This window comes from Papilio polytes, unplaced genomic scaffold (assembly GCF_000836215.1).
Source record: "Papilio polytes unplaced genomic scaffold, Ppol_1.0 DF823731.1, whole genome shotgun sequence".
Taxonomy (NCBI): Eukaryota; Metazoa; Arthropoda; class Insecta; order Lepidoptera; family Papilionidae; genus Papilio; species Papilio polytes.
Genome location: NW_013525473.1, coordinates 1,600,382 through 1,624,096, shown reverse-complemented (window position 1 = coordinate 1,624,096; position 23,715 = coordinate 1,600,382). Strand labels below are relative to the sequence as shown.

General features: G+C 32.5%; 3 protein-coding genes across 3 annotated transcripts in view; 2 read left to right on the top strand and 1 right to left on the bottom strand.

Annotated features, from left to right (window-relative positions):
- Positions 1–1,577: 1,577 nt before the first annotated feature.
- LOC106103531 lies at positions 1,578–3,535 on the top strand. The gene is made up of 2 exons (XM_013283309.1): positions 1,578–2,516; positions 2,683–3,535. The coding sequence occupies exons 1-2, from the start codon at positions 1,793–1,795 to the stop codon at positions 3,027–3,029; spliced, it is 1,071 nt and encodes a 356-aa protein (XP_013138763.1). The 5' UTR covers positions 1,578–1,792; the 3' UTR covers positions 3,030–3,535.
- Positions 3,536–3,601: 66 nt separating this feature from the next.
- On the bottom strand, positions 3,602–5,200 carry LOC106103554 (39S ribosomal protein L32, mitochondrial). Its single transcript, XM_013283338.1, has 4 exons — positions 4,978–5,200; positions 4,601–4,840; positions 3,921–4,048; positions 3,602–3,806 (listed from the first exon to the last, which is right to left on the bottom strand). The coding sequence occupies exons 1-4, from the start codon at positions 5,060–5,062 to the stop codon at positions 3,669–3,671; spliced, it is 591 nt and encodes a 196-aa protein (XP_013138792.1). The 5' UTR covers positions 5,063–5,200; the 3' UTR covers positions 3,602–3,668.
- A 251-nt stretch (positions 5,201–5,451) lies between these two features.
- The window catches only part of LOC106103460 (decaprenyl-diphosphate synthase subunit 1), a 37,009-nt gene continuing 18,745 nt past the window's right edge, over positions 5,452–23,715 (top strand). The window contains exons 1-3 of the mRNA XM_013283240.1: positions 5,452–5,681; positions 15,200–15,391; positions 22,289–22,428. Of these exons, the coding sequence (XP_013138694.1) occupies positions 5,532–5,681; positions 15,200–15,391; positions 22,289–22,428 (482 nt within the window). The 5' untranslated portion in view covers positions 5,452–5,531. The remainder of the gene's footprint in view (positions 5,682–15,199; positions 15,392–22,288; positions 22,429–23,715) is intronic.

Here is a 23,715-nt window from a genome sequence, read left to right as displayed (position 1 = left end):
ATGTATTGTAATAATTCAAACATTTTTGAGCCGATTTTTAAAAAAAAAAACTTCACCATTAGAAATCTATGTTATAGCAGAGTAACAAAAGTTTTATTTTTAAATTTCATATGAACAAAGTCACAAGACAACTGGAAATCTGGGTACTTACAAGTTATTAATTGTGATTAACATTTTCTAGTAAAGAAAAAACATTCCGAGAACAAACAATTTCAATTAAAGAAATCAACATCTTATTTAACTACACCATTCAATGTTTAAACAAACATTTGTATTTACTTGGTAAGAGATTCTTTTGATACATAATATACTTAATAATGTACCCTTGTGGGCTAAAATGGTATAATTAACTACACAGCATCAGTAAAATCTATACTAAAATCATAAAGAGGAAAGATTTCTACTTTTGTATGTATTGAAATAACACAAAAACTACTGGGTCAATTTCATAAATTCATTCACCATTAAAAAGCTATGTTATCAGTGAGTAACAGTGGCTATATTATTTTTTAAATTCACGAGGGCGAAGTCGCGAGCAACAATTAGTTTTACCAAAATAGGGCACACTTCAAAAAAATTCTACCCACAGTTTTAAATTCTTATTAGACATATTTCGTGTATAATAAACTTTGTAGTCAATTTAAAAAAAGAGACATTTTCATAAAGAAGAATTTCAATAACATTAAAATGATTAAGAAAGTATTTTAAAAACCAATCAGGTGACATTGACACTGTTTCTATTAGTTATATCCAGCATAAGTTAAAAATAATAATGAAGAATTAAACCACTTACCCATTAAAGTTAGTTAGTTCCTGTATTTTATGATATTGTGATTCACTATTATGTCCTCTTTAAATCACTTATGCAAACCAAACACTAAAATGTAGAACAAAGTACTGCTATATTTTTCAAAGCTGAACCATTTCGTGTTAATTTTTATTACACAAAATAAGTTAAAAACGATTTTTTTAGTGAAATGTATGTACAAAAATTTACTAGAACAGTGTTGAAATAAATAACAACACATTCAAGCACATAATAACATCGCAGTACAACGAGCGATGACAACGACAAAGACAAATTAAATAATGAAAGATCAAAATTAATTGGTCCGGTACAGATAAAGCTAGAAAAGCACAGAGTTGAGTTAACTATATCTATGGTTGGGTGGAGATGTCAACACAAATAGGAATGTGCATTGTAGGCACATCCCTGATTGTTCGCGATGAACCATTCACCATCTTTTTTCAATCATTCGTTACAAATTGATATTTGAAACTATTAGAAAAGCGAACATTACGTAGTTAGCTTTATATAAAAAATAAAAAGCAAATCTAAAAAAAGATTAACAATAATCCATAACTTTAGTAATATACGCATGTCTGTTTTAAATTAATTTAAATACATGCATTTTAAAGGAATACGACATTGTTTTTATATTGTCTTTCATAGCTTATTTCTGTTTGAATTTATTGCACTTTTGTAAAATTAAAATCGATTACAAATGGTTTGTAGGACAATCGTAATACATGACATGCTAAGATGTGCATCACTAGGATCGACATTTGCGACTGACATTTTCGTTTCCCAATTTGACATTTTTTCTTAGTGGAAATTACTGAATTACGGATTGTATTACAATTTGCAAAATATGTATGTTTACAGTTTCTAAGACTGGAAAGTTTTTGGTCATTGAGAATACTTAGAATTCACTTAATAATTTTCTGCCATCTTATAGAAATTTAAACAATACTAGAACGAATACAACGTATGAACTAAAGGGTATAAGTTATGGATTCTTCGTCAATAGTGAGTTTCAACAATGATTCCACTTATCAGACCACGCTAAAGGGTGAAGTGAGCGTACATGAATTAGCCTTGCATGCTATGCGAGATAGATGTTTACTACTGCAACGAAGATTAAATACTTTAGAAAATGATAACATGAAGTTAAAATTAGATATATCAAAGAGAAATTCTCCTTACATTCCCTTGCAAGAAGACGAGAAATTAAAACTCCAACAACAAATAGCAGAACTTAATAAGCAAAAGTCACAACTGTTGCATCATGTTTTTATGGTCTCATGTGAGAATAAAAACTTGTGGAATAAAATTTCAACTTTAAAGCGTCCAGATAAACCACATAGAGAAGGAAGCAAACCATTGTTACGCACAAACACATATGTAAACCACACATTAAGATCGAGCGCTAACTGTCAGGAGAAATATGCAGAATCAAGTTTAGAAGAAATATCTTTAAAACTAATAAACAGTTATATTCAAGAGAAATCACAGTTGGTAGAGCAATATGAACAAATGTCACAGCTTCAAGAAATAGACGATGAAATTCTAAATGTTGATTCTATTGGTTTCAATTACTTAGATGATCCGGCATTTGATTCATTGAAAGAAATACATAACCAGACAGAGAAATTGCAAAATTTAAAGAAGGAAATTGAACTTCAAGAAAAAGATCTAAAACTTGTACTTTCTAAAGTAGAGTCTGTGTTACTGGGTAATTATTTTGCATGATTTTTTGTCTAAATAATTATCAGGTCTCAATTGGTGGAGTCTACTAAAACCTAAAGCCTCCACTAAGTACAAGATACAGAAAAAATATTGTAGCATCTTATAGAGATTACATCCAGCAGATGATTTCATAAATATGTTTTTGTTTTCAGAAGGTTACAAATGTCCATCATGCGCAGACAACAAATCAAAACAGATAACCACAGAGGATAAGGAAGTTGAAACAAGCGCCAGTCTTATTGACCTAGCTACAATGGCATCTCAAAATTTCAATGATAATAGCACATCATTAGTCCAGAATGATTCAGATTATGATGCAAATAGTGAAATGGCTGAACCATATGATAAAATGTGTCCAATATGCGGTGAAACATTTAAAAAGCATACTGAATTTTCTGTATTCCAATCTCATGTAGAACAACACTTTATTGGCGAAACTGAAGATTCATTTACTAATGCTTTAGATAATGGTCACAATTCTTTTGAAAATGTTATGTGAGGGTGATATTTTAAAATTGACTCGTAATATTATTGTTTAATAACTGTGATGTAAATATAACTACAATAGATCAGCTCTTTAATATGTAATTTATTGATTTAAATTGAGTGAGAATATCTATATGATGGTGTAGATGTAGTTTTGGGTTGCTTAGTATAGTTATTTGCATGCGGTGGAGGAATAATAATAACAGATAGTTAAAAAACTCTCATTAGTTTTTGGGTTATTCCAATACATACAAAATTACAGATTGGTATATTTGTATGGACAAACAAAATCTACTTAAGGAGTTTGTTAAACTAAACATCTTTCATAATTCCACTACATAAGCATTCCAACAGAACTACATCTGATAATACACTTGGTAAATAAATTTTAAGAAAAAATCATACAGATGTGGAAACATTGATATTCATTCCTATAAAAATTAGCTCAAATTATTGTTCTTTATTTTTTTTTTTACCGTATATTTTATGATTAGAATTTTCATTTTGTATAATTAATTGCCAGTATTTATTATAATAGTTAGACATTTTTGTAAATATAATTTTTTAATATTGAATAAATAATCATGAAATAGATAAGCATATTTATTATTTTAAAACTACAAATTAATTATGATTTATATAACAAGCACATCTATGCTAAGTCAGTTGGCTTAACATCTTTAGAGTCAGATGGTTGTTGAGTGGATTTCTGTAGAAGATTTTTACTAAACCATTGAGGTCTTTCTTTCTTCATCTCAACTATTCTTTTACCATTCCAAAATTCCTTGGGCTGCAAAATAAAATAATGTAGTTGAAATCCAAGAATAAAACAAGCCATAAATATGTTTACCATAAACTAAATGTGGTAAAAATTACTGTATTTCAATTAAATTAAAATTCTTACCATATTAGGAGCATTTTCTCCTTCATAAAGGACAATAACATCTTTCTCAATGGGGCTATTGCCTAATTTCTCTTGTATTTTATCTTGAATCTCTTTTGTTTCCTTTTCAACTTTCTTGTAGCAACATTCTATAAAATAGTAATAGGAGAATAATAAAATTGAAGCGAATAAATTTAAATAATCAAATTCTTTACTTAACTGATAAATTCTATAGAATTTAAAACCAATTGAGTTTATAAAATTAATCATTTTCAATAGTTATGTGACAAATTACATTGTAGAGTGTGGAAGTGATCAAGTCAATCAAGTGCTGAGGCAAGCACGGATATCTTTTTCATAGAGCCACTATAATACTTTTAACACTTTCATAACTTATTATAATTGTAGATAAAAAGAAACTGCAGGCACCAACTATCTGTTTAGTCATATTACAAATGCTTAGTAAAATTATTAATGCGTAAATTTGTATGTTTGTATGGATGTCTGTTAGAAGGTATCTTCTAAATAGCTAAATGTATTTCCATGAAATTTGTCGCATATGTAGAGCAAAGCCTAGAAGGCTACTAAATTATTTTTACTAAACAAGTGTTCTACTAAAACATTTTTAATTCTGCCTGGAGAGAGTCACAGGCTACAGCTATTGTGTATACTAGTACTATAAATATTCAAGTGTTTATTACCACAAAGGCGTCCCCGTTCATGATGATGTCCGCAATCATTACATACTATGATATTAGTTTTAGGGACAAGCATTTTCCATACATATTCAGAATATCCAAACTTTCTTTTCCACTTCTTTTCAATAGTTCTTCTAAATTTAGGAACAGCTAGAAGAAAACCATCTCCAACTATGTCCTTAATTGTAAAACTTTTTTTAGGTTGTGGTGATGGTTTTTCATAAATTTGAACTAAAGCTAATTCTGAAAAAGTGGAAATAACATTTTTATCATTGCTTACATTAATTTTTTTTCTGTTGCAGATATTTAGTAAATTATCGAGTATAAAAAATGGGCATTTATTTATAAAAAATATATAAACATAAATAAGATGAGTACACCTCTTGGTGGATGGCCAAACATGTGAAAAACATTTCTTTCAATAGTCTTTAGGACGTTCAGCATGTATGCAAATCTCGGTAACATCTTCAGCTTATTGTAGATGCACGTCTTAGTGGTTGAAAGATGTTTTACATTAAATATAGTAAATACTTGAATCAAAGACTGTTAAAACTGCAATGTATATATTTTAGGTTATGTGTCACTGTCAGGTGTATTTTTCCAGATAAAGAGTAAAATGTCAAAAATAATGTTACAATCCTACCAAAAAATCGCATTTTTTGTCATTAATGTAGTACATTCTAATATATGAAGTGAAATAATAACTTCGAACAGAAATAAATCGAAAATTCTTACTTGGAAAATGCCAATGAATCGAATGTAATAGAAGTCGGAAAAGTGTTTTTAGTGATATTACAAACTTTCTATATAGCAATACCAAATAACATGGCCGATGACAATCAGCTGGTTTGAGTGGGGAGAAAAGGCACAGCGCTTATGTGCTTATGTGTGTTATGTAGTTCATGTCCGCAAGCGTCTCGTAGCAGTTGTAGCTATGGCGTGTTTAAGTCCGAGTAGGCTCTGTGCTCGTGTTCAAGATAAGTTAATGTGTCAATTTGGACATAAAGTTCGAAGGCAAACTGTATTTGTGAAACTCAAACCTCCAGGACCAACTCCATTGCGGATATTTGGACGAACATGTCAGGTTAGAAAACCTCATATTTTATATCATTTCACTTTATTTCATAAATAACAATCAGTAACATCATAATTCAATTAGCGGCATTCAATATTTTTTCATGACAAGACATCTCATACATACCCAGACATAAAAGTAATTTTTACATAACATTATGACATTTAACCTAAAAGTCAGCTGATCTATATTTTTAGTAACTAAAATGCAATAAATTACTGTGGTTAAATTTGAAAATCTGTGATATTTTTAGTAAATTATTAGTGGTAAATAAGCAGGTCGTTCATTCATTGGAAATTTTAAAAGTGAAATCTTCGCAAGTCTGCCGCACGTCAGTCGGTACAAGTTTGTTGAGTTTGACAACCAATTTTCTCTATGTTCATAACTTTTACTTTCTGCAAACAAAACCGTTGATTAAATATTGAATTAGTTTCTTATAAGAGTTTATTACTTATGGTTTGTTTTTAAACATTAGCGTCTATTATGTGATTGTTTTGAAAAGTATTTTCTTTTTCTTAACTTAACTTTACCGAAATGAAAGTAGTATGGTATACATTTAGAAATACCGGTGTTTAGAGATATTTGGGGTAGCCTGTACATGGTTGGCGAGTCCGTGGCCAGTAGCAGCGACGCGTCGTGCTTTCTCGCGCGGCGTGCGAGCATGCGATGTAAAATCTCGTCACACAAAACTTTCTAAGCAACAATTATTTTTCGCATTAATATTTCATTTGCACCTTCGATAGCTATTGAATTACTCGATTTCTTTACGTGTGACGTCATTTACACTGATATGGAAAATACACATTTAAGAACGATTTCCTCCTAATTGATAAAGTCATTCGTTGCTATGTATTACAACTTTTAATACAATACAATGAGGTGAACAATCAAATTAATTGCATGTTCCATTAAATACAAATAAAAACAGAAATAGATACAATTTTATACCACACTATAATAAAAAATCGTTATATTTAATGTTTGATAAAGATTAATTATTTTTTAATGATCTTATTAATTACATATGAATTATTATTTAATTATTTTCATAATTCATAAAAGACATTTGAATTAAGACCTTCAGCGGCTTTTTGTAGGTTGCCAATAACCATTAACTAGTACATAGTTTGTAGGTTAAAATGTATTAGAAATTATGTACAGTAATATCAGTTTGTAATAGTATAGCTGTAACTTTTATTAAGGTCTAATCGTGACCTACACGAGACTAAGAGTGAATGAGTGTTATTTGTTTACGCGGCAGTCCAAGCGGCATCACACGCTGGCCGACTGTTAGTGAAAGTTGTGAGAGATTCGTTGAATTTTTAATAGCGCCAAATCTGGGTAAGTAACCTGTCGTGCTAAGGAGTGTTGTAGCCTTTCTTCTTTCATACTGGTCTATTTTTCGAACATTGACCCCGTTAGCTAGCTCGGAGTCACACCGTGTCTTTGATTTTGATCCGCGCACCGTCCTTGACTGATTAAGTAAGAATTTTGTAAAAGCGTCGTTTTATCTACCGGAAAATGTAGGTTATATTCATTTGAATTTAAATGTATTTAAATTAGCAAGCGGTCGAACAGGACGTAGGGTGATTATTTAGAAATGACAATATTGATTTTGTCTCGACATCGGTCGTCGATGTGTTAACGCTAGTCTTTGCGTTAGCAAACGGAATTAAATGAAAATGAGGTTTGTTAAGCAAGTAGCTAATTGTCATTAGTTAGTTTCTATTACTGGTAGTTATTTAGGCAAACGAATCGCTCGAGTGGGCACGCCGTACGTAACGTCCTGCGTAAATGAAGCTCACTAGAAATGCGGAACACATAGCTATTTGTTCAGTCGACATCATTGTATAAGAGTTTGCGGCAACGAACACTACATAGCATATGTTATTTTCTACTTACAACATTTTCTTCAATTCTAAATTACGTGCTGACAATACAAAAGGGCGTGGCGAGGTGGAAAACCTTTAAGTCTATCAAACTCAATCAAACAATGTATAAAGCGTGCATATTGTTTCATGTAACGTCTATGAAATGTTTTAATCTATAAAAATATCTTTCTCATTTCACATGAGTTACTAAATGTTATTTTTTCTCATATTCTGTATTTAAAATTAGCTTTGACGACACAAAAGAGCGTAATAAAATGATTTTGAATGGAAAGAAATGGAACTTTATTGAACACGGTTGTACAGCCTTTGTTAATATCATACTACCAAACTGTAAAACGATTTTCGACTTCTAATCGAATATCCAAATACTTTTTCGCAATAACTCATCGCATAATTATTCACCGAGCTAATCTGACGAATTTTTACTATAGTTTATATATTGTGTAAGAAAGAGCGAGCTTTATGGGCGCGGGGAGATTGTGACATTAAACGGATGTGGTTACACATTTTTGAACTTTATTATGCGTATCGAGATTTTTCAAATAAACTTCTACGACCTTTGACACAATTAATATCAAAGATGAAAATTGCTGTGCACTTTGCCTGTTTCATAGGATTCCAAAGCAAGCATAAACTGGCACTGATATTACCTATCTGATGTACGGTTGAAATTGAACACTCTACTATAGGATTATGTCGTCCTTTTGTAAGTATTTGTTAGTGTTAATTGTGACGTCATAAATATTTGATTGTAAATTGCGCAGATTTGTCCCACCCGCTGGCGACTAAACATGTCAAATATATTCTTAAGTAGCGGCAGAAGCGGTCACCAGTTACTAGACGTCCTTGCGGACAGAGCTAGCCAGGTGCATTGAGCAACAGTGTTTCGGTCGGTACTCGCAAACAATGAACTCATCAGCGTCTATGGGTGCGATATTAATTGCTCACGTTTACGTTGTTGATAAGGGCCGTACGTTCTATCGTTAGGCAATCTACCATGTATTATAAAAAATCAATGAATATTTTTAAATGCATTCTCTAATGATCAGCTTAATTTTTGTAGCCAAATGTAGCTTGTTTGTCTATTAAATTGTATTAATCATAATATACCAGTATTAAAACGATTGGAAAATACAAATTTAATGTTTTTTGTTAATTTTTGTTTTAATGTCTTACGAGATAAATAATTGAGGGCTGTATACAAATTAAAATGCTTTTTTCTTAGTAAAAATCCTTATCGCAATATAAATTATACTATTATAAAAATTAGCACTTGAAGAATTCCATTTTTTTTTCGTTTCTGTAAATCGTGGTTTTCCCCATTTCTCAGTATTGGCAAGCAAAGCAAAAGTTCATGGGCATACTCATTAAGTACAATAAAAGTTACATGTGAAATGTTTTCGGGTTTTGAGACCGTAACGAAGTTTTGTTTTGCAATGTGCCGAGAGTAGACCCGCAATCCGAGCCTTATGATCATTTCTACGAAGTTATAATTAAATCTACATGCACAATTAATTTTAGTATTTGTTACAATTATTAACGCAATTTTTCACCTGTATTTAAAAATTACTTTATATTTAAAATTGATGTCACAACCTAATTCCTCAACTCTTCAATTTGTGATTTACATGTATATCCGAATGCGAAATCAACGCGGTTTGTCTATTTTGAAATGTCGAGGAGTTAAGTCTGTAGGTTTATTTTTCTTCTGGTGGGGTTAAAGCCCTCAGTAGGACTACCGACAAAGATAAATGACATTTAAAACTCGTGAAATGTTGTGACATTGGGACTCGATTAAGTAACGATCCGTTGCTTCGTTTTAAGTTACTTAGTATTGCACAAAGTTTTATTGTATATTTTGTCATATAGTATATCTCCCCTTTTGTAATTTGATTTCTTTTTAACTTTGTGTGTTTTTGTCATACGCCTAAATACATTTATTTTCCGAGATAGATTATATAAACATCTTTGTCCTACAGTAGTTTCTTATATTTATAGCAATTTATAGTTAAGCTATTTTAAGTTAGTATAAAATAATCTGTTTAACTCGACTATTTTAGTAAATATATGGCGTACGTCGAGAGTAAAACAGTGATATTAAAAAGATAAAAGTATTAATCTTTAAAATAAAATCAATAAAACATGCTGTGTGCCCTTGAAAGCGACCTCTTGATGCGGTGTGGTGATCTTTGTCCCACTTGCTTGCTTCATACGCTGTTATTAGGTGGTGTTTATGGTAATTACCCCACCTTCTCAATAAACCTATCGTCGACTCCGTCCTAATGCATCCGCAGTTTCACGTACCGAATAGTTACTAATAATGTCGACGTTTAAGTTTACAACATTGTGTTAAGTTTCCATAAGTTTTATTGTTTCGTGATATTCCGGAAGAAATGTTGATAATTATTATCTTCTGATGACTCCGTAATGTTAACTTTAATAACTCATTTCAGCCTTTAAACCATACGTTTAAGATGTAATTAAGTGATTGTAGAAATTTGCGAAATGTACGGAAGTATCGCCAAGGAATCTATAATAGTTTTCCGGGTCAATCCTTCGTGTTTTTATGATAATTTATAAAAGCGTTTATTAAGCATTTATGTTGATGCACTTGCCGGTAATGTACGAGGTCTTTGTCTCGTAGTGACATTTTATGATTGTAATGAAAGTGATGATTAATATCTGTACAAGTGGTACTTTGATGCCAAATAAAGACCCCGGTAGCGATTAAATTACATTTCGTCTGAAGGTCGAAGTGTGGAGGAATTTCCGGGACGCATAACTTGACCTTTGTGAGTTCACTTTTGTGAATCCCCGTATATGATTTCCCTTTACGTCCGCTGTAGTCAATAAAATTATTACACGGAAACCCGTATCTTTCAAGGTTCACATTTCTATAGAATTTGTATCATTTTTATTTTTTCTGAAGGTTAATGATAAAGAAATTTCCTGTACATATCATTTGACTTTTTGCCTTGTTTCATTTTTCTTATAATGGGTCAATGGCAATTTTAGATACACATGTATTAAACTCCTAGTATGGAATGTAAATTTTTAACTTCACTATTTATTTGTTAGACGTGACGCTTAGAATCTTACGTCGCATGCCAGTAAGCAATTATATTTAATATCAAAATAATTGACGGTATTGACCCTCTTAACGTATACGTCTGGCAATGACAAACTTCAAAATAACTTGATAACTTAAGTGGGATCGCTTATTTTTATTTTTGATCTAACGCGTTTAAGTCTTTTGTTAACTAAACCTTCACGTGCTACAAAATGCTACGCACATTGTAGCGGATTTTATTACGCACGATTTCCAAATGTATGGCGCTTATTTAAACATTTAATAGCCTTTGTATGCTTTTTTAATCATTTATTTTAATCATTGTCATATGTAGTCATGACAGCCACTCCTTGGGTTTTTAAAATGTGCATTATAAAAACCATAATACGTGTGTAGACTGTAATGGTTCAAGATTGTCAGCGATCGGGGAATTCCGGGCTATAAATAGGACTGTCGTCAAGATAAACTTTTACTGGAACATAAAACTTCGCGGACGTCAATTTTATAAGGAATTTAAATTTTATTTTGTTGTTCATGTACCTATGCATGTACATGTATATCTAAACCGAAGAGATTTACAATGAAGTGCTAGGAAACTAAAATAAATAATAATTATGACGTATTTACTAATTAACGAGAAAACGAATTTTACCATGGACGTATAGCAACACGGTATTTAGGTGTTACTTTTTAACATAGATTTATACCAAAGGTGTGATAAAGCGAGCAAACGGCATTTAATGAAGGTGTCGATATAATTAATGAGTGAGTTACGTGGCGCTGGCGACAAATACGGCACGTGTCAATCGATGGTCGCTTCTATTTTAAGCGGCGTCCGCGGTCGCTCCTCAGGTTCGAAACTCTCACTTTCTATCGTGCTTTAATTGTTATGTGCGTCCGCAGACACATGCAATTTTACGTGCGCCAATGTTGTTCATCAATTTACATTACGTACGGTTTTTTTCGTTTAATATTTCTGCCGCACATGGGTTCCTGTCAGTGCATACACGCCGCGACTACGTGATCGTCTAGGACGTAAAAAGTCATTTGCATTACTAGTAATTGATATTCTAACATTATTCTTGTTTAAGTTTGGTTTGAGCTCGTAACGGGCGTTATGCGTTCCTTTATTGTTGAATAACGTAGCATAACAGTAATATGTTCAGTTTTTCGTACATAACTACATCAAGAGAAATAATCAAACGTGACACGAAGCTTCACGTAAGATATAGTTACAAAAATATGTGGACTGTGCAGCGTTGGTAGCATTTGTATTTCAAATGAACGTAGATGGTCTACGGAGAGCCTACGATATTAATGTAGTGCGTTATACCTTTCTGTAATATATTTATAAGTAAATCTTTAACTTTAGATATGTTTAAATATTCTTAGGCAACTATCAAATAACATTATAGTCTGTTGATTTTGGTTAACAGATTAAAGACTTGTTGAAGGTTAATAAAATATTGACTTAAAACAACTTTTCAACCTTTTGTTTGATAATTTCCTCATGTAATGTTTAGCTTAGCATGCATACCAATTAAAATAATTCTAGTAATTGATTGCAAAAATAGAATAATAGTTACGAGTTAGTAACTATTTTTCTAATTCAGTAACAGTATCTGTGTCTAGTCTTAGGATGAAGTTTAAATTGCCACCAGGCTTTTATTTTATTTTTAAAATGTATACGATTTATATTTTTATTAGTGAATAAATTATTGAAAACGTATTGATTAATGTTAATTTAAAAAGGCTTTGTTTGCATTAATTTAATATTTAAATGTTGTAGGGCTAAATAATACGATCAAATAAGGATGGTAGAGTTAACATAGGTGTCAGGCAACATTGTTATGACGTGCGTGAAATCGTATGGAAGTAATTAATATTCATGTCACGAGAAGTTGAGGATGTTGCCCAAATATTAGGCACGGGCTCAATTTCGTACTTCAATAGTTTGTGTATCTAAGGTGACAACGGAAGATTTAATTTATGTTTGGAATTTAGTCTATTAAAATAATGTTATAACTAAAAAGACACAAGTGTTTAGGTATGTGTGGAAAACAACACATCAACTAACGCGATGCTAATGTGTTTTGTGTAACAAGTGAAGATAACCGGAGGCAAAAAAACTGGTTATGAATGAAAGTGTTTTTACGTCGAAGTTGACAAGCTGTCGTTACTAGTCAAAAAGGTTCATTGACATTCTTGTTGATAAAATATTCACAAAATACATTGATGTTGGGGTGGTCAGTTTAGTAGTTACTAGGGAAAGTCAGTAGCTTGGTCAGCGCAAAATAAAATAAAAAAGTAGCTTACACTATTTCCGCACCCATTAGCTATCTTCCTATCAAAGTCTTACCAAAATTGACTCAGCCGTTACGGAGATGATAATGAGAAAATGCGCCTTTGTGTACAGACATATAGACAAAAGTAATAATTTTAGACCTCCGCGAAGACTTTAACCAGTTAGGAAACTGTCTACAGTTATAAAGTTCTATATAGCATAACACTTCATCAACACATAAAATATGTCACTTTTATTGCGTAATAGCACGTTTGTTAGTACCATTACGTGTGTCTATTTAGTAAATGTAGCGAGCAAGGTTTTGCTTTTGATGTAGTCAGTTCACACTTAATTACCAGCGCGACCTTTGACGCCCAGGGTACTTTGGGCTCGTTTGGTCTAGGCCGGAGGTCGTTCTACCAATCACTTTTTGCAATTCTCATTAACTTGTATTAGTGCTGAGTACCTTTTCCTGTGATCTATTTTCTATGCGTCATAGAATTAGTTTTTGTTTATACGTTTGAAATGTCAAGGAGAGAGCAATCCAAACCGAGTAAGTACTTATACATGTTATAACGGGCGCAAAACTCGCAGTGAATAATTTTTGACCTAGGACTACTGCGGGAAAGTATTGTTTAAGGACTTGTTAGATTTACGATTTAACGTAAGAGATTACCGTTAAGATTATTACTTGATTCCTTTTTGAGAACAAATAGTATGTTAAAAAGATGATATTCTGTAAAGTCACTAACGATTAAACATGTTGCAGATATTAAATTTGTCGTATACATTTTTTTCTTAAAGGTATCGTTAAATGTGAATGTAAAAGTTGAAACACGTAAAAAATATCTTTTGGTGAGTTTATGTCACCTATAATTGTTATCCAATTCATCCGATGGTCAATTAAAAAAGGAGTGAGTGATGAATGGTTGTCGCAGATGTACTGCACTGAAGTATAATTTTACATATTTGCGCTTACTTAACCCGAAATCAATTGCACTTCAATAACAATTGACATTCTTTAAACCCGACAAAAAGTTAAATTTACTGCATATGAACTTTTATGTCACGTACTACTCTTGAAAATATAAATAAAACAGTTGGTAATAAAAACGTTTTATTATGACAAGACCGTGTGATAACATCTTTAGCATAATTGAACACGGTATGTTCAATATTCATGCATCCCAATGTTGTGAAAAAGAATTTCATGACCTCAATCAAAATCAATTTTGTTCCATTAAAATGTCGCGCCTACCATCGACTATAATTATAGTATGAAGCGACAAATTGTTTTCCTTCGAAGACATTAACCACCCTCGTGTAATTTAGGTCTCCTTGTAGGTAGTGTAGTGCATACGTGTGATGCCCGCGTAACGTTTTGCAACGTAAGGGGCCCATCAGGTGCGTGCATTCAGTTGCATAAATACTATTGCGACAGTCGGATCGCGGTCACTGCCGCGCCGGTATGCCGCTAAGGGCAATCGGCCCTTTCCCACTATGTACGATCTGGACCACTGAATCACACAATCTGGTCTTACATCCGTTGTACTAAACATTATTTATTATTTAAAGTTAAAGGCTTTTGTGTAATGTATAAAATAAAAATTAAATTAATAGAAGTACTCTAACAATGAATAAAGATATTTATAGAATAATATGAGATATAAGTAATTTAAGTAAGCATCAAGCGAATTACAAAAGCGGTCGCCGCGCCCTGGCTTACTTTAAACGAGCACTGCCGTAATACCCTTTTCCGGATTGATTTTGGCATACATTTACACGTGACTTAGTAACATGCCTTTTACTATGAGTAGCCATATATACTAATTAACTGCCTGCCTCTAGATGTCACTTAAAACAAATCTACAGTTATTGTTTGACGGCTTAGGGCATTGACATCTGAAATCAAGTGTTAAAATCAGTTATTTTTGTAAATTTCCGCCTACATTGTTCGTTGTCAACGAGCATCCACAAAAGTTGATAGTATCGTCCTTGTGGAACCGCAATGAATGTGCTTAATGGTTCGAAAAGTTACAAATCCGCACTAATGTCTGTTGCACATCGCAATAATTTCTGCGCTACAAATGCAACCGTCTTTACTTTATTTACTAATTTCGAGTGTTTAAGCAAGTTCAGAAATCGAGTAATATTCGAAGCAAGTTGTACTAATCACACAGCCGAGCAAAGAATAGTATATTCGAAGTTCTTCATACACACGGTCCAACGGCCATGTCCAAATATGTACTTCACAGAATACAGTATTATTTAATCTTTGCAGCGTGTGACGACATGCGGTCCAGCTTGCGGGTCAGCGGGCATGGGCCCCGCGGCTGCCGGCGCGGTGCGGCGCTTAGCCTCAAGTTTGCAGAGCACCAGCACCGGCTCGCTCCCTGACTACGGTTCACAGATCGTCGATCCCTATCGCCTGCTAGAAGACGATCTCAACGGCATCTATGAGGACATACGATCGGTTAGTAACCTCATATATGTTTCAATTAAGTTACTTCTGTACGACACCCTTTTGGGCTTATCTTCCTACTCGTGTACGCTAGTACTATTGTTACACATGTGTTTTTTTTTAAATCTCTAATAAGTTGCAAGTTTGAATGTAAAGTTTTTGGGCTTATCTTCCTTCCCTTTTGGGCTTATCTTCCTACTCGTGTACGCTAGTACTACTGTTACACATGTGTTTTTTTTTAAATCTCTGATAAGTTGCCAGTTTGAATGTAAAGTTTATGTTATTTGGGTTAGTATTTCTTTTTAAATTGATGTAATTGAAAAAGTCTATTTTATGATGCCAAAATGAAAAAATATGTTTATAACACGTCTTTGATTCTTTATTTTAACATCAGAGCTACTTCGCATGTGAATTTCTGTAAACAATATAATGGTCAGCGAATCTTGTAGTTTGAGGTGTACATTCTAATCTGTATGACTTCTTTTCCGGTGTGAAGGTCAGAACTACAATAGAAGATCGTTTATTTTGTCCCACTTAATTTTTAACATCTGTTAAGTGGGAAATAAGTTGTCACCGTGACCTACTTTGAATTATAAGTAGATTTTTTTATCATGGATTTATATGATTACGACGTTTGTATATTTGGTTGTCGGTTTTTATTTTATCTCTTGATATCTAGTTCGAATGTGATACCATGTTAAACTTTTTTAATTGTTATGCCTGAACAAGGTTATGATAATAGTAAATTCCGAATAGCTAGTTTCAATTAAATGGTTAACAATTAATGTTTGTTAGTACAGGTCATTGTATTGTCCATTGATCTGGAAGTGTGTCAAAGACACGACGTGATAGCACGCGAGTGGGTGTTGCTTGTGCAATTCGCTCATCGTTATTGCTTAGCGATATTATTATAAGATTCAAACTTTATGTGAGCTCATTGTGTAGCTATAAGAGCATGATGTTATAGCTAGATGGCACTCTAATAAGGATGCCACAATGTCTGGTTCAAAATTGCAAGCCACCTTAGTGTTTGTATCGTACTATACCATATATATAAGTGTCGCCAAAATTGTGGATTGTTTATTTTTATATGGATTTGATGATTTCAGATACATTATGAAATAAATAAATAATAGTTTTAGTAAAGTGTTGTATGGACTGTGAATCGCCTACCTTCGAACCTGTTATTCCTTATGTAAGGATTAGTCAAGCGTTATGTACGTATAGGTGTAGCCAATGGAGCTTAAACGTACACGTTTTTGCGGTATTTTTTTTATTGTAAAGAATTCTTGTTTTCCTACGATAGTCATATTCAAATCGTTCTTCTGTCTTGTTGATGTAGTCGTAAGGTTTGTAAAGGATGAGTACTAAAACGAAATTTAAAAATATTTTTTTTATTTTTCGTCAGATTGTTAGTGGCGCTTACTAAGCAAACTGTTAAAGATTCTTTTTAGATTTCGTTCATAAGTTACTAGGTGTAAATTGTAACTGCTCTTTAAATCCATTCCTACTTACGACGGATAATTTTATATGTTTAATATTCTTATAATATTTGCATATGTTCGTAATAACTTTTCTGAGAGTTATGTTTTTAACTCTACACGCTCGATACCAGAATAGATCGCATGCGCCGGCTTCTGTTCTAAACCGTACCGTAACCGCTTATACGGTAGATACGGCTCGCTCGTTCGCCTACTTTCTTGTTTGGAAAACTCGTCTAAAACTAGGCCCATACGTGAATACTGTGCCTCTCATTTCTAAACGCTGGTTTCCTTGATATCACTTTTTTTAACAACAGGAACGGTGGTGGGACTTGAAAGTTCAACTTTCTTGATACAAACCTATCCACGTGTCGACTTTGCATGTTACTTCTCTAATATTTTTCTAAAGGCGGTTGACGTAATTTTATAGGCTGGTTATTTGATCGTTTTCAGTATCTTATCTTGTATTACAGCTTGTATCGGGGTTAATGTTTTAAACAAGTTTTATCATTGAATGTTACATAAAATTTATCTCAACAGTTGGTACGTGTAATGCAAAATGGGTACTCACTAAAGGACATCCGTTATTACTCGCACTATTAGTAGATAGACGTAATATCTAGTTCTATTTTACCAATTTACTGATAATTTTAGAAGTTCCTTCCTAAGACCCAAATTCCATCTATTTCGCGGGCATTTTTAAAATCGCATGTTCGTTTAAAATGTCGAATAAGATATATTCGTACGTAATAAGATATACGTTTAAATGTCTTGCAAAAAGTTGTCCCAGATCAAAAAACGGCTTATTTTAAGTTTTGTAGAGTTACCCGTATGATAGGTCACGTACTTGATTCTTTGAAATTAATATGTTCGTTTCTTACAGGTAAATAACCAAGGTCAAAAATGATGTAGCGTTTAAACTCACGTCTTGTGCAAATTAGAATCAGTGCAGATTTAAAATGAATGTCAAAATTAGTAGAGCATAAACTGCATCCGAAGTCTACGAAACATAACGTCTGTGCAACTCACCGGTTTGTCACAAAAACAATGGTAATGACGTTCAATTATAAAATTCTATGAACGGATGTTAGTGTTGCAAGCGACCCTTATTATATGCATCTGGTTTTTTAGGCTAAACCGTCCTTATATAGATCTTAAGAAATATGTACAACAATCAAGAGCGGTTGTAATTTTTTTAGTTTTAATAAGTTTTGATGTAAGAAAATTAATACTATATGTCAAAGTTCATTTAGTTGCATGCATTTATTTAATTTTATAAAGGACTAGCTGTTCCCTTGCGGCTTCATCCGCACGAAATTATGAAAATTTTATTTTATTGATTACATTTGCCAAATTATCAATAGCAAATGTCAAAATGACGTGACATGACATGACCAACCTTAGCAATCTTTCTTTATTGATGTTGGCAGCAACTTATGGTCTCTTCCCACGTTAAGGTTTTTATCCAAAATATTTACCCCCAAAGTTTAATGGTGTGAAAATCCATGCCTAAAGCGTGACGTATAAGTATAGGGCTTTTTGTTAAAAAAAAGAATTATTCAAAAATATGCTGTATCTTAGGCAACAAAGAAGTGTGTTTACGCTTTATTATAATAGTATAGATTCCTTCAACTATTTATTTTCATAGTATAAATAAGTTAATATGATTACGTTACTTGCAAAATCATGTTTTAATTATTTACTTTATAGTTATCATTCATTCTCGTTGTGTTATAATATTTATTAAATATTATTGTGTCGTGCCTAACCGAGTTTTAGAGATGTGCTAAATATCAATTGTTGAATTTGTATCTCAGCCAAGGCCAATTTATGTAACACGGATATTGTTTTCAGGTCATTGACTGTTTGCTAATACGTCTGTCACTTATTCCGCATTGAATTTTTACTACATAAGTAATTTTACACGAAAATTAATTACATTTTTAATATTATACCATTAGATACATAAGCACTTTTCAAATGAAAACCCTTTGTTAGTTAAGAAGCTTCTAATTGTATATAAGCTTAAGATATACCAGATTCCCTTTTAAAGTTTTATAGGTAAATGTGTCTGAATTCGTAGTAATTTCTAGAAAACGAAAAGCTTGTTGACATAACCTCGGTTTGAGGCCGTGAAACTTCTTTGATAGAGGCCTATTCATGCAATAGATACGGCCGCGTAATTTTAACAATGTTGAAGTTGCTGATTTACAAAAGTAAAGGTTCTAACCTTCCTCAGTCTATAGAACTAAGATGATAATCATATGGTCACACTATCTAGTAAGGAATTTTGCGGTTTTTACAAATTAACATCAATTTGTCGATTTGTCACCTTGAACTGCAAAAATTGATTTCGTTTATTACTGAATAATTTAGCTGTTGCTCGCGACTTCGTCTGGGTAATATTAAAAAAAAAAATAATACCATAGCGTAGGCTACTCAATGGATAACGTATCTTTTTAATGGTGAAAGAATTTCTGAAATCTGTCCTCTACTTTTGAGTTAAAACAATACATACAAAAATCTAAAAATACAAACCTTTCCTCTTTATGTGATATTTCAAGAATTCTCTATTATCTAGTGGTCTATCTATCAATATGGTGTGGTATATTTGATCTGATTTTTAAGTCTAGAAAACTAGATATATAGTTCTGTGTCATAAAAGAGTTCGCCGTATTTCCATATTAAGACAAATGAATGACGACAAAATGTGTCGATTATTTAATCAAGTATTACGCAGCAGTATGGCATAGCCTTCTAGTGTAATTTTCAGAGAGACGCGACGTCCAGCGCGACGCTAATAGAGTTGCGCCTCATTGCCCGACACTGTTGTAATATGACATTGACTGTCCAGTTTCAAATAAATATTTACACATTTTGTTGGTGTATTCTAATTTTATTATATGTGGACGCAACGCATACGTTAAACGTGAACCTTAAATCATTTGATTTTCATAATTATTGTTTGTAAATATTGCGAGTTTTGGACTTCAATTTTGCTTTCAGATAAATTTATTGTTTGTTGTTTAACATTGTTTAACAAATTGCTTTCCATGCTCACATTACATTTTTGACAGAAAAGTTACAACAGGCTCGCTAACAACAATTTGGCCGAACTAGTGTAGTTTTGGCAACCTAATCTCCAAGGGGACTCATTACTAACTTTTTCAAGTGACAAGATATAAAATAAAATTACCAATAACCAAACATATCAAATCTCAAAGAAGGCAGGAGCCCACAAAACCAAATAAATGTTGGATGCGGATTAATATGTGTATCATAATAGCTTCTAAAATTCTGTTATATGGCAAGCTTCTCTTGATTATTATTTACGCAGCATTAATATTATCGAGGTGCAGTGATTGTTGCACAAGGAGCGGGCTCCTTCGGCTCTGGCCTCGGCTTTCGCAATTCCTCTTTGTCGGATTCACCAATATAAACGCTTCGTATCCTTATTCTCTAATAATTTCCTTCCCATCTGTTAATAGAAATTTCGTCTGTCGTGTTACATGTATGTAATACAATTTTTCTTTAGAATTATATTTAAACATTACAAGCTTCGTCATTATTTTCCGCGGTATTCAGTAGTCATTGTTATTGTCATTGATTAACATAATCGTGACATACTTATCTAGCTTCGTTCACATCATAATTAGCAGTTACGTTAACTGCAGCCCTATTGGCTTCGTCTTCACTAAACTAATGGAAGGAATGAAAAGAAAAGTGCAATGACCTGTGAATTCCATCAATTAAATGCATTAACGGCATAATTTGTTACTTATATAGCATTCTTAAGGCAGACTTAGCTTTACATTGAGGGATTGCTTAAATAACCATTAAAACTCAGAGCGGCAGTAAAAGATGTTTCCTCTTCGAAGTTTAATAATACGACGTCAATGACTATATTAGCCTAAATTATAAATATCAATCTTCATATTTTGCGTCAATATAACATTTGTAAACAGCTCACCGTGCGGTAAAGAACATTCTTTATTACACAATATGATATTTGAATTGATAATATATCTTTGTAGCAGACAGGTGATTAACAGAATTCTATAGTGTAATATTGTAAGGTGGCAGTTGGGCTACGAACACATTATTACCATATGAATGCTCTGTGATGTATGCAATAACATACAAATCATCAACTCATTCTTGATAACAACAATAGATTGACACATTCTTAATACACGAAATGTTATTTAATCTATTAAACTGTTAAAAAACATTTAAAACTTCTCTTGCATAGAGAAAAGTGCGCTACAATACTGTTTAGCGAAAGTACTTCGGTGTTTTAGTTGTCCATAAAACCGTTCAAAATGCACGGTTGAACTTTAACAATACACGAAATATTGCATTATAATGCAGTTCGGCTCTTGTTTGGAATGTAGTTCTACGGGAAACAACGCCTCCGGGAAATTCACCATCTGATTGTTTACAAGACCATTTTACTTTAATTCTTCGGATGTAAGTAGAGTTGTAAATTGTCGGAATTAAAATTATTACAAACTGTAGTTGCTTCATTAAACATGGTTATTTATTTAATGTATTAGCAAATCTGTAAGAATATTATTAGTTTGCTGTAGCATAATGAAGAAATGAGAAGGAAATATCTTCAATATTTATAATTAAATTGGCAATAGTTGTCTGAGCAGCTTACGCAAGGATTATTACCGAATCTAGTTTTTTTAATAATTATATTTTGAGAATAGGGTAACAAAAATTTGGGGAAACCCATTTTGCCTTATAAAAGGAATTTTAGAACATGACCAGTAGACGATAGAATCGCGTTAAATTGGAACAAACTTTTAGTATAGTTCTATCTACGCTATTTGCTTTGTATGATTGCTTAGTTACAAAATCAAAGTGATTATAACAGACTATATCTAATGAGGCGAAGACGCAATTGGAAGCTACTTTCTCTGTTTTTTTTATCGTACATATGTATGCGTTTTATAGGTTATATGATAATGTGACATACATATTTTGTCAACATGCTTACTATTCTTTGAGTAGACTGAACAATAAAATTACTGACCATCTGAATATTAAAAAAAATCGCAGTGATTCTCATTGTCGTTTAGCTGTTGCGACAAACTTGCGGCGTCCGTCTGTGGTAAATGATCGTTACAAAATCACGATTACTGTTTCTAAATTAAGTGTTACAGAAATTACGAGGCCGTTTTAGTTTTAAAATGCTTCTTGTGACTAGTTCTACCTCTGTATTGAAGTTTCTACGATCATAGCTTACTGGCAATTGTAAGTTGGTTGCTTAGTGTAGTTTTGTTTTAAAGATACACTATGGCGGATTACTTAAAGAGTTTAAAACGGCACTTAGACGCTATTATAACGAATAAGTTGGAAGTAGCAGAGACATTATTTTCGTTAAAAAGCATCCATTACTTAATATATTGTTGATCAACAGGAGCTGGAGAGGAACACAAACCAAGCGGAACTGAACACCATAGCTACATATTACTTCGACGGACAGGGCAAGGCGCTCAGGCCGATGGTCGCTATACTAATGGCGCGAGCTGTCAATTACCACGTCTACGGCGAAAACAGGTCAGTACAATACTTATCATATAATGTCTTCAATTATCATTATCGGGTAGAACTTAAACACCAAGCTTTGGTCATAATTTTGAACAAATAATTAAACTGAAACATAAGTTGTATCATGAAGCGAGATATTTCGTTAACGATTTTCTTGGACTTGATCGTTTAAGTAATTAAAACACACTTTAAACTCAATTTTATATCTTAAGTACGGTTGAATGTCATTAGTTAGGCGATCATGTTTTCGATACATGATAGACACATGTTTGGGATTAATCGTATATAAACGAGCAATTAATGATTTTTGAATTTAAGAACATTTTATCTATCTTATTTTATCTTATCTTATATTTTTACTGTCATTTTGTAAACATTAAAACTAATATCAGTACACCTATATTAACAACTATTTTAGATTTTTTTAAATATAAACTTTAAAGTTGATGTAGAGTGATATTCTGTTCAAATAATGCTGAGTCATTAAAAATAAACATAAAAACAGTATCTGTTGAGTAGTAACACTAAAAGCAAGGTCGTAACAACATTCATTGAACTTATTGCACAATTTCAAGTCCGCGCTTTTCGATTGCATTCGCTCATCACAAGAGCCATAGTTCAATGTCTATTGAACCTTGATCGTAGCGTTTTGTTTTGATGGCAACAACTCTCACACCTCAGGATTCACACGGCCTTGATTGAAAACGATTGTGATTTAATTGTGCATAACTAGCCAAAAAACTTAAAGCATTTATACTACGCTTTTGTATTCTCTATGTTAGAATCACTCAATTCGTTTTCTCATATGATATTGATGTGAAATTAACAATATAATCGTTTATTTTCGTAGCATTGTTTACTGCAGTCCATTTTCCTTATGCTTATCCCGCGATCTCGGGCATTTCTAAGTTAGTTGAAAGGGGATAAGGAAAATTCCACGGTGTAGGATGCGTTTCATTTGCTTACAATATGCGAAGCAGTTTAATGGTTTGTTCTATTTCATTAATATGTTCACGTTCCTGATTTAACTCGCGATCTATCCATGATTCGAATATTTAAACTGAAAGGTGCCATTACTCTATTGTTTTTTTTTAAATATGTAAATAAATCATGTGTTCATCACGTCTCGCTCTGTTTGCCTAAAGATGTTGAGTACCCGTTACTAGAGACAGCAGAGCGGTATAGCTTTGTATGTTTTGAAATTTCATTGTCGACTTTATAAGAAATTTAATATAATGTTATGATGTTAGGAAGAATAATAAAAAGTTCACTACTTAAAATTAAAACTATCAACTA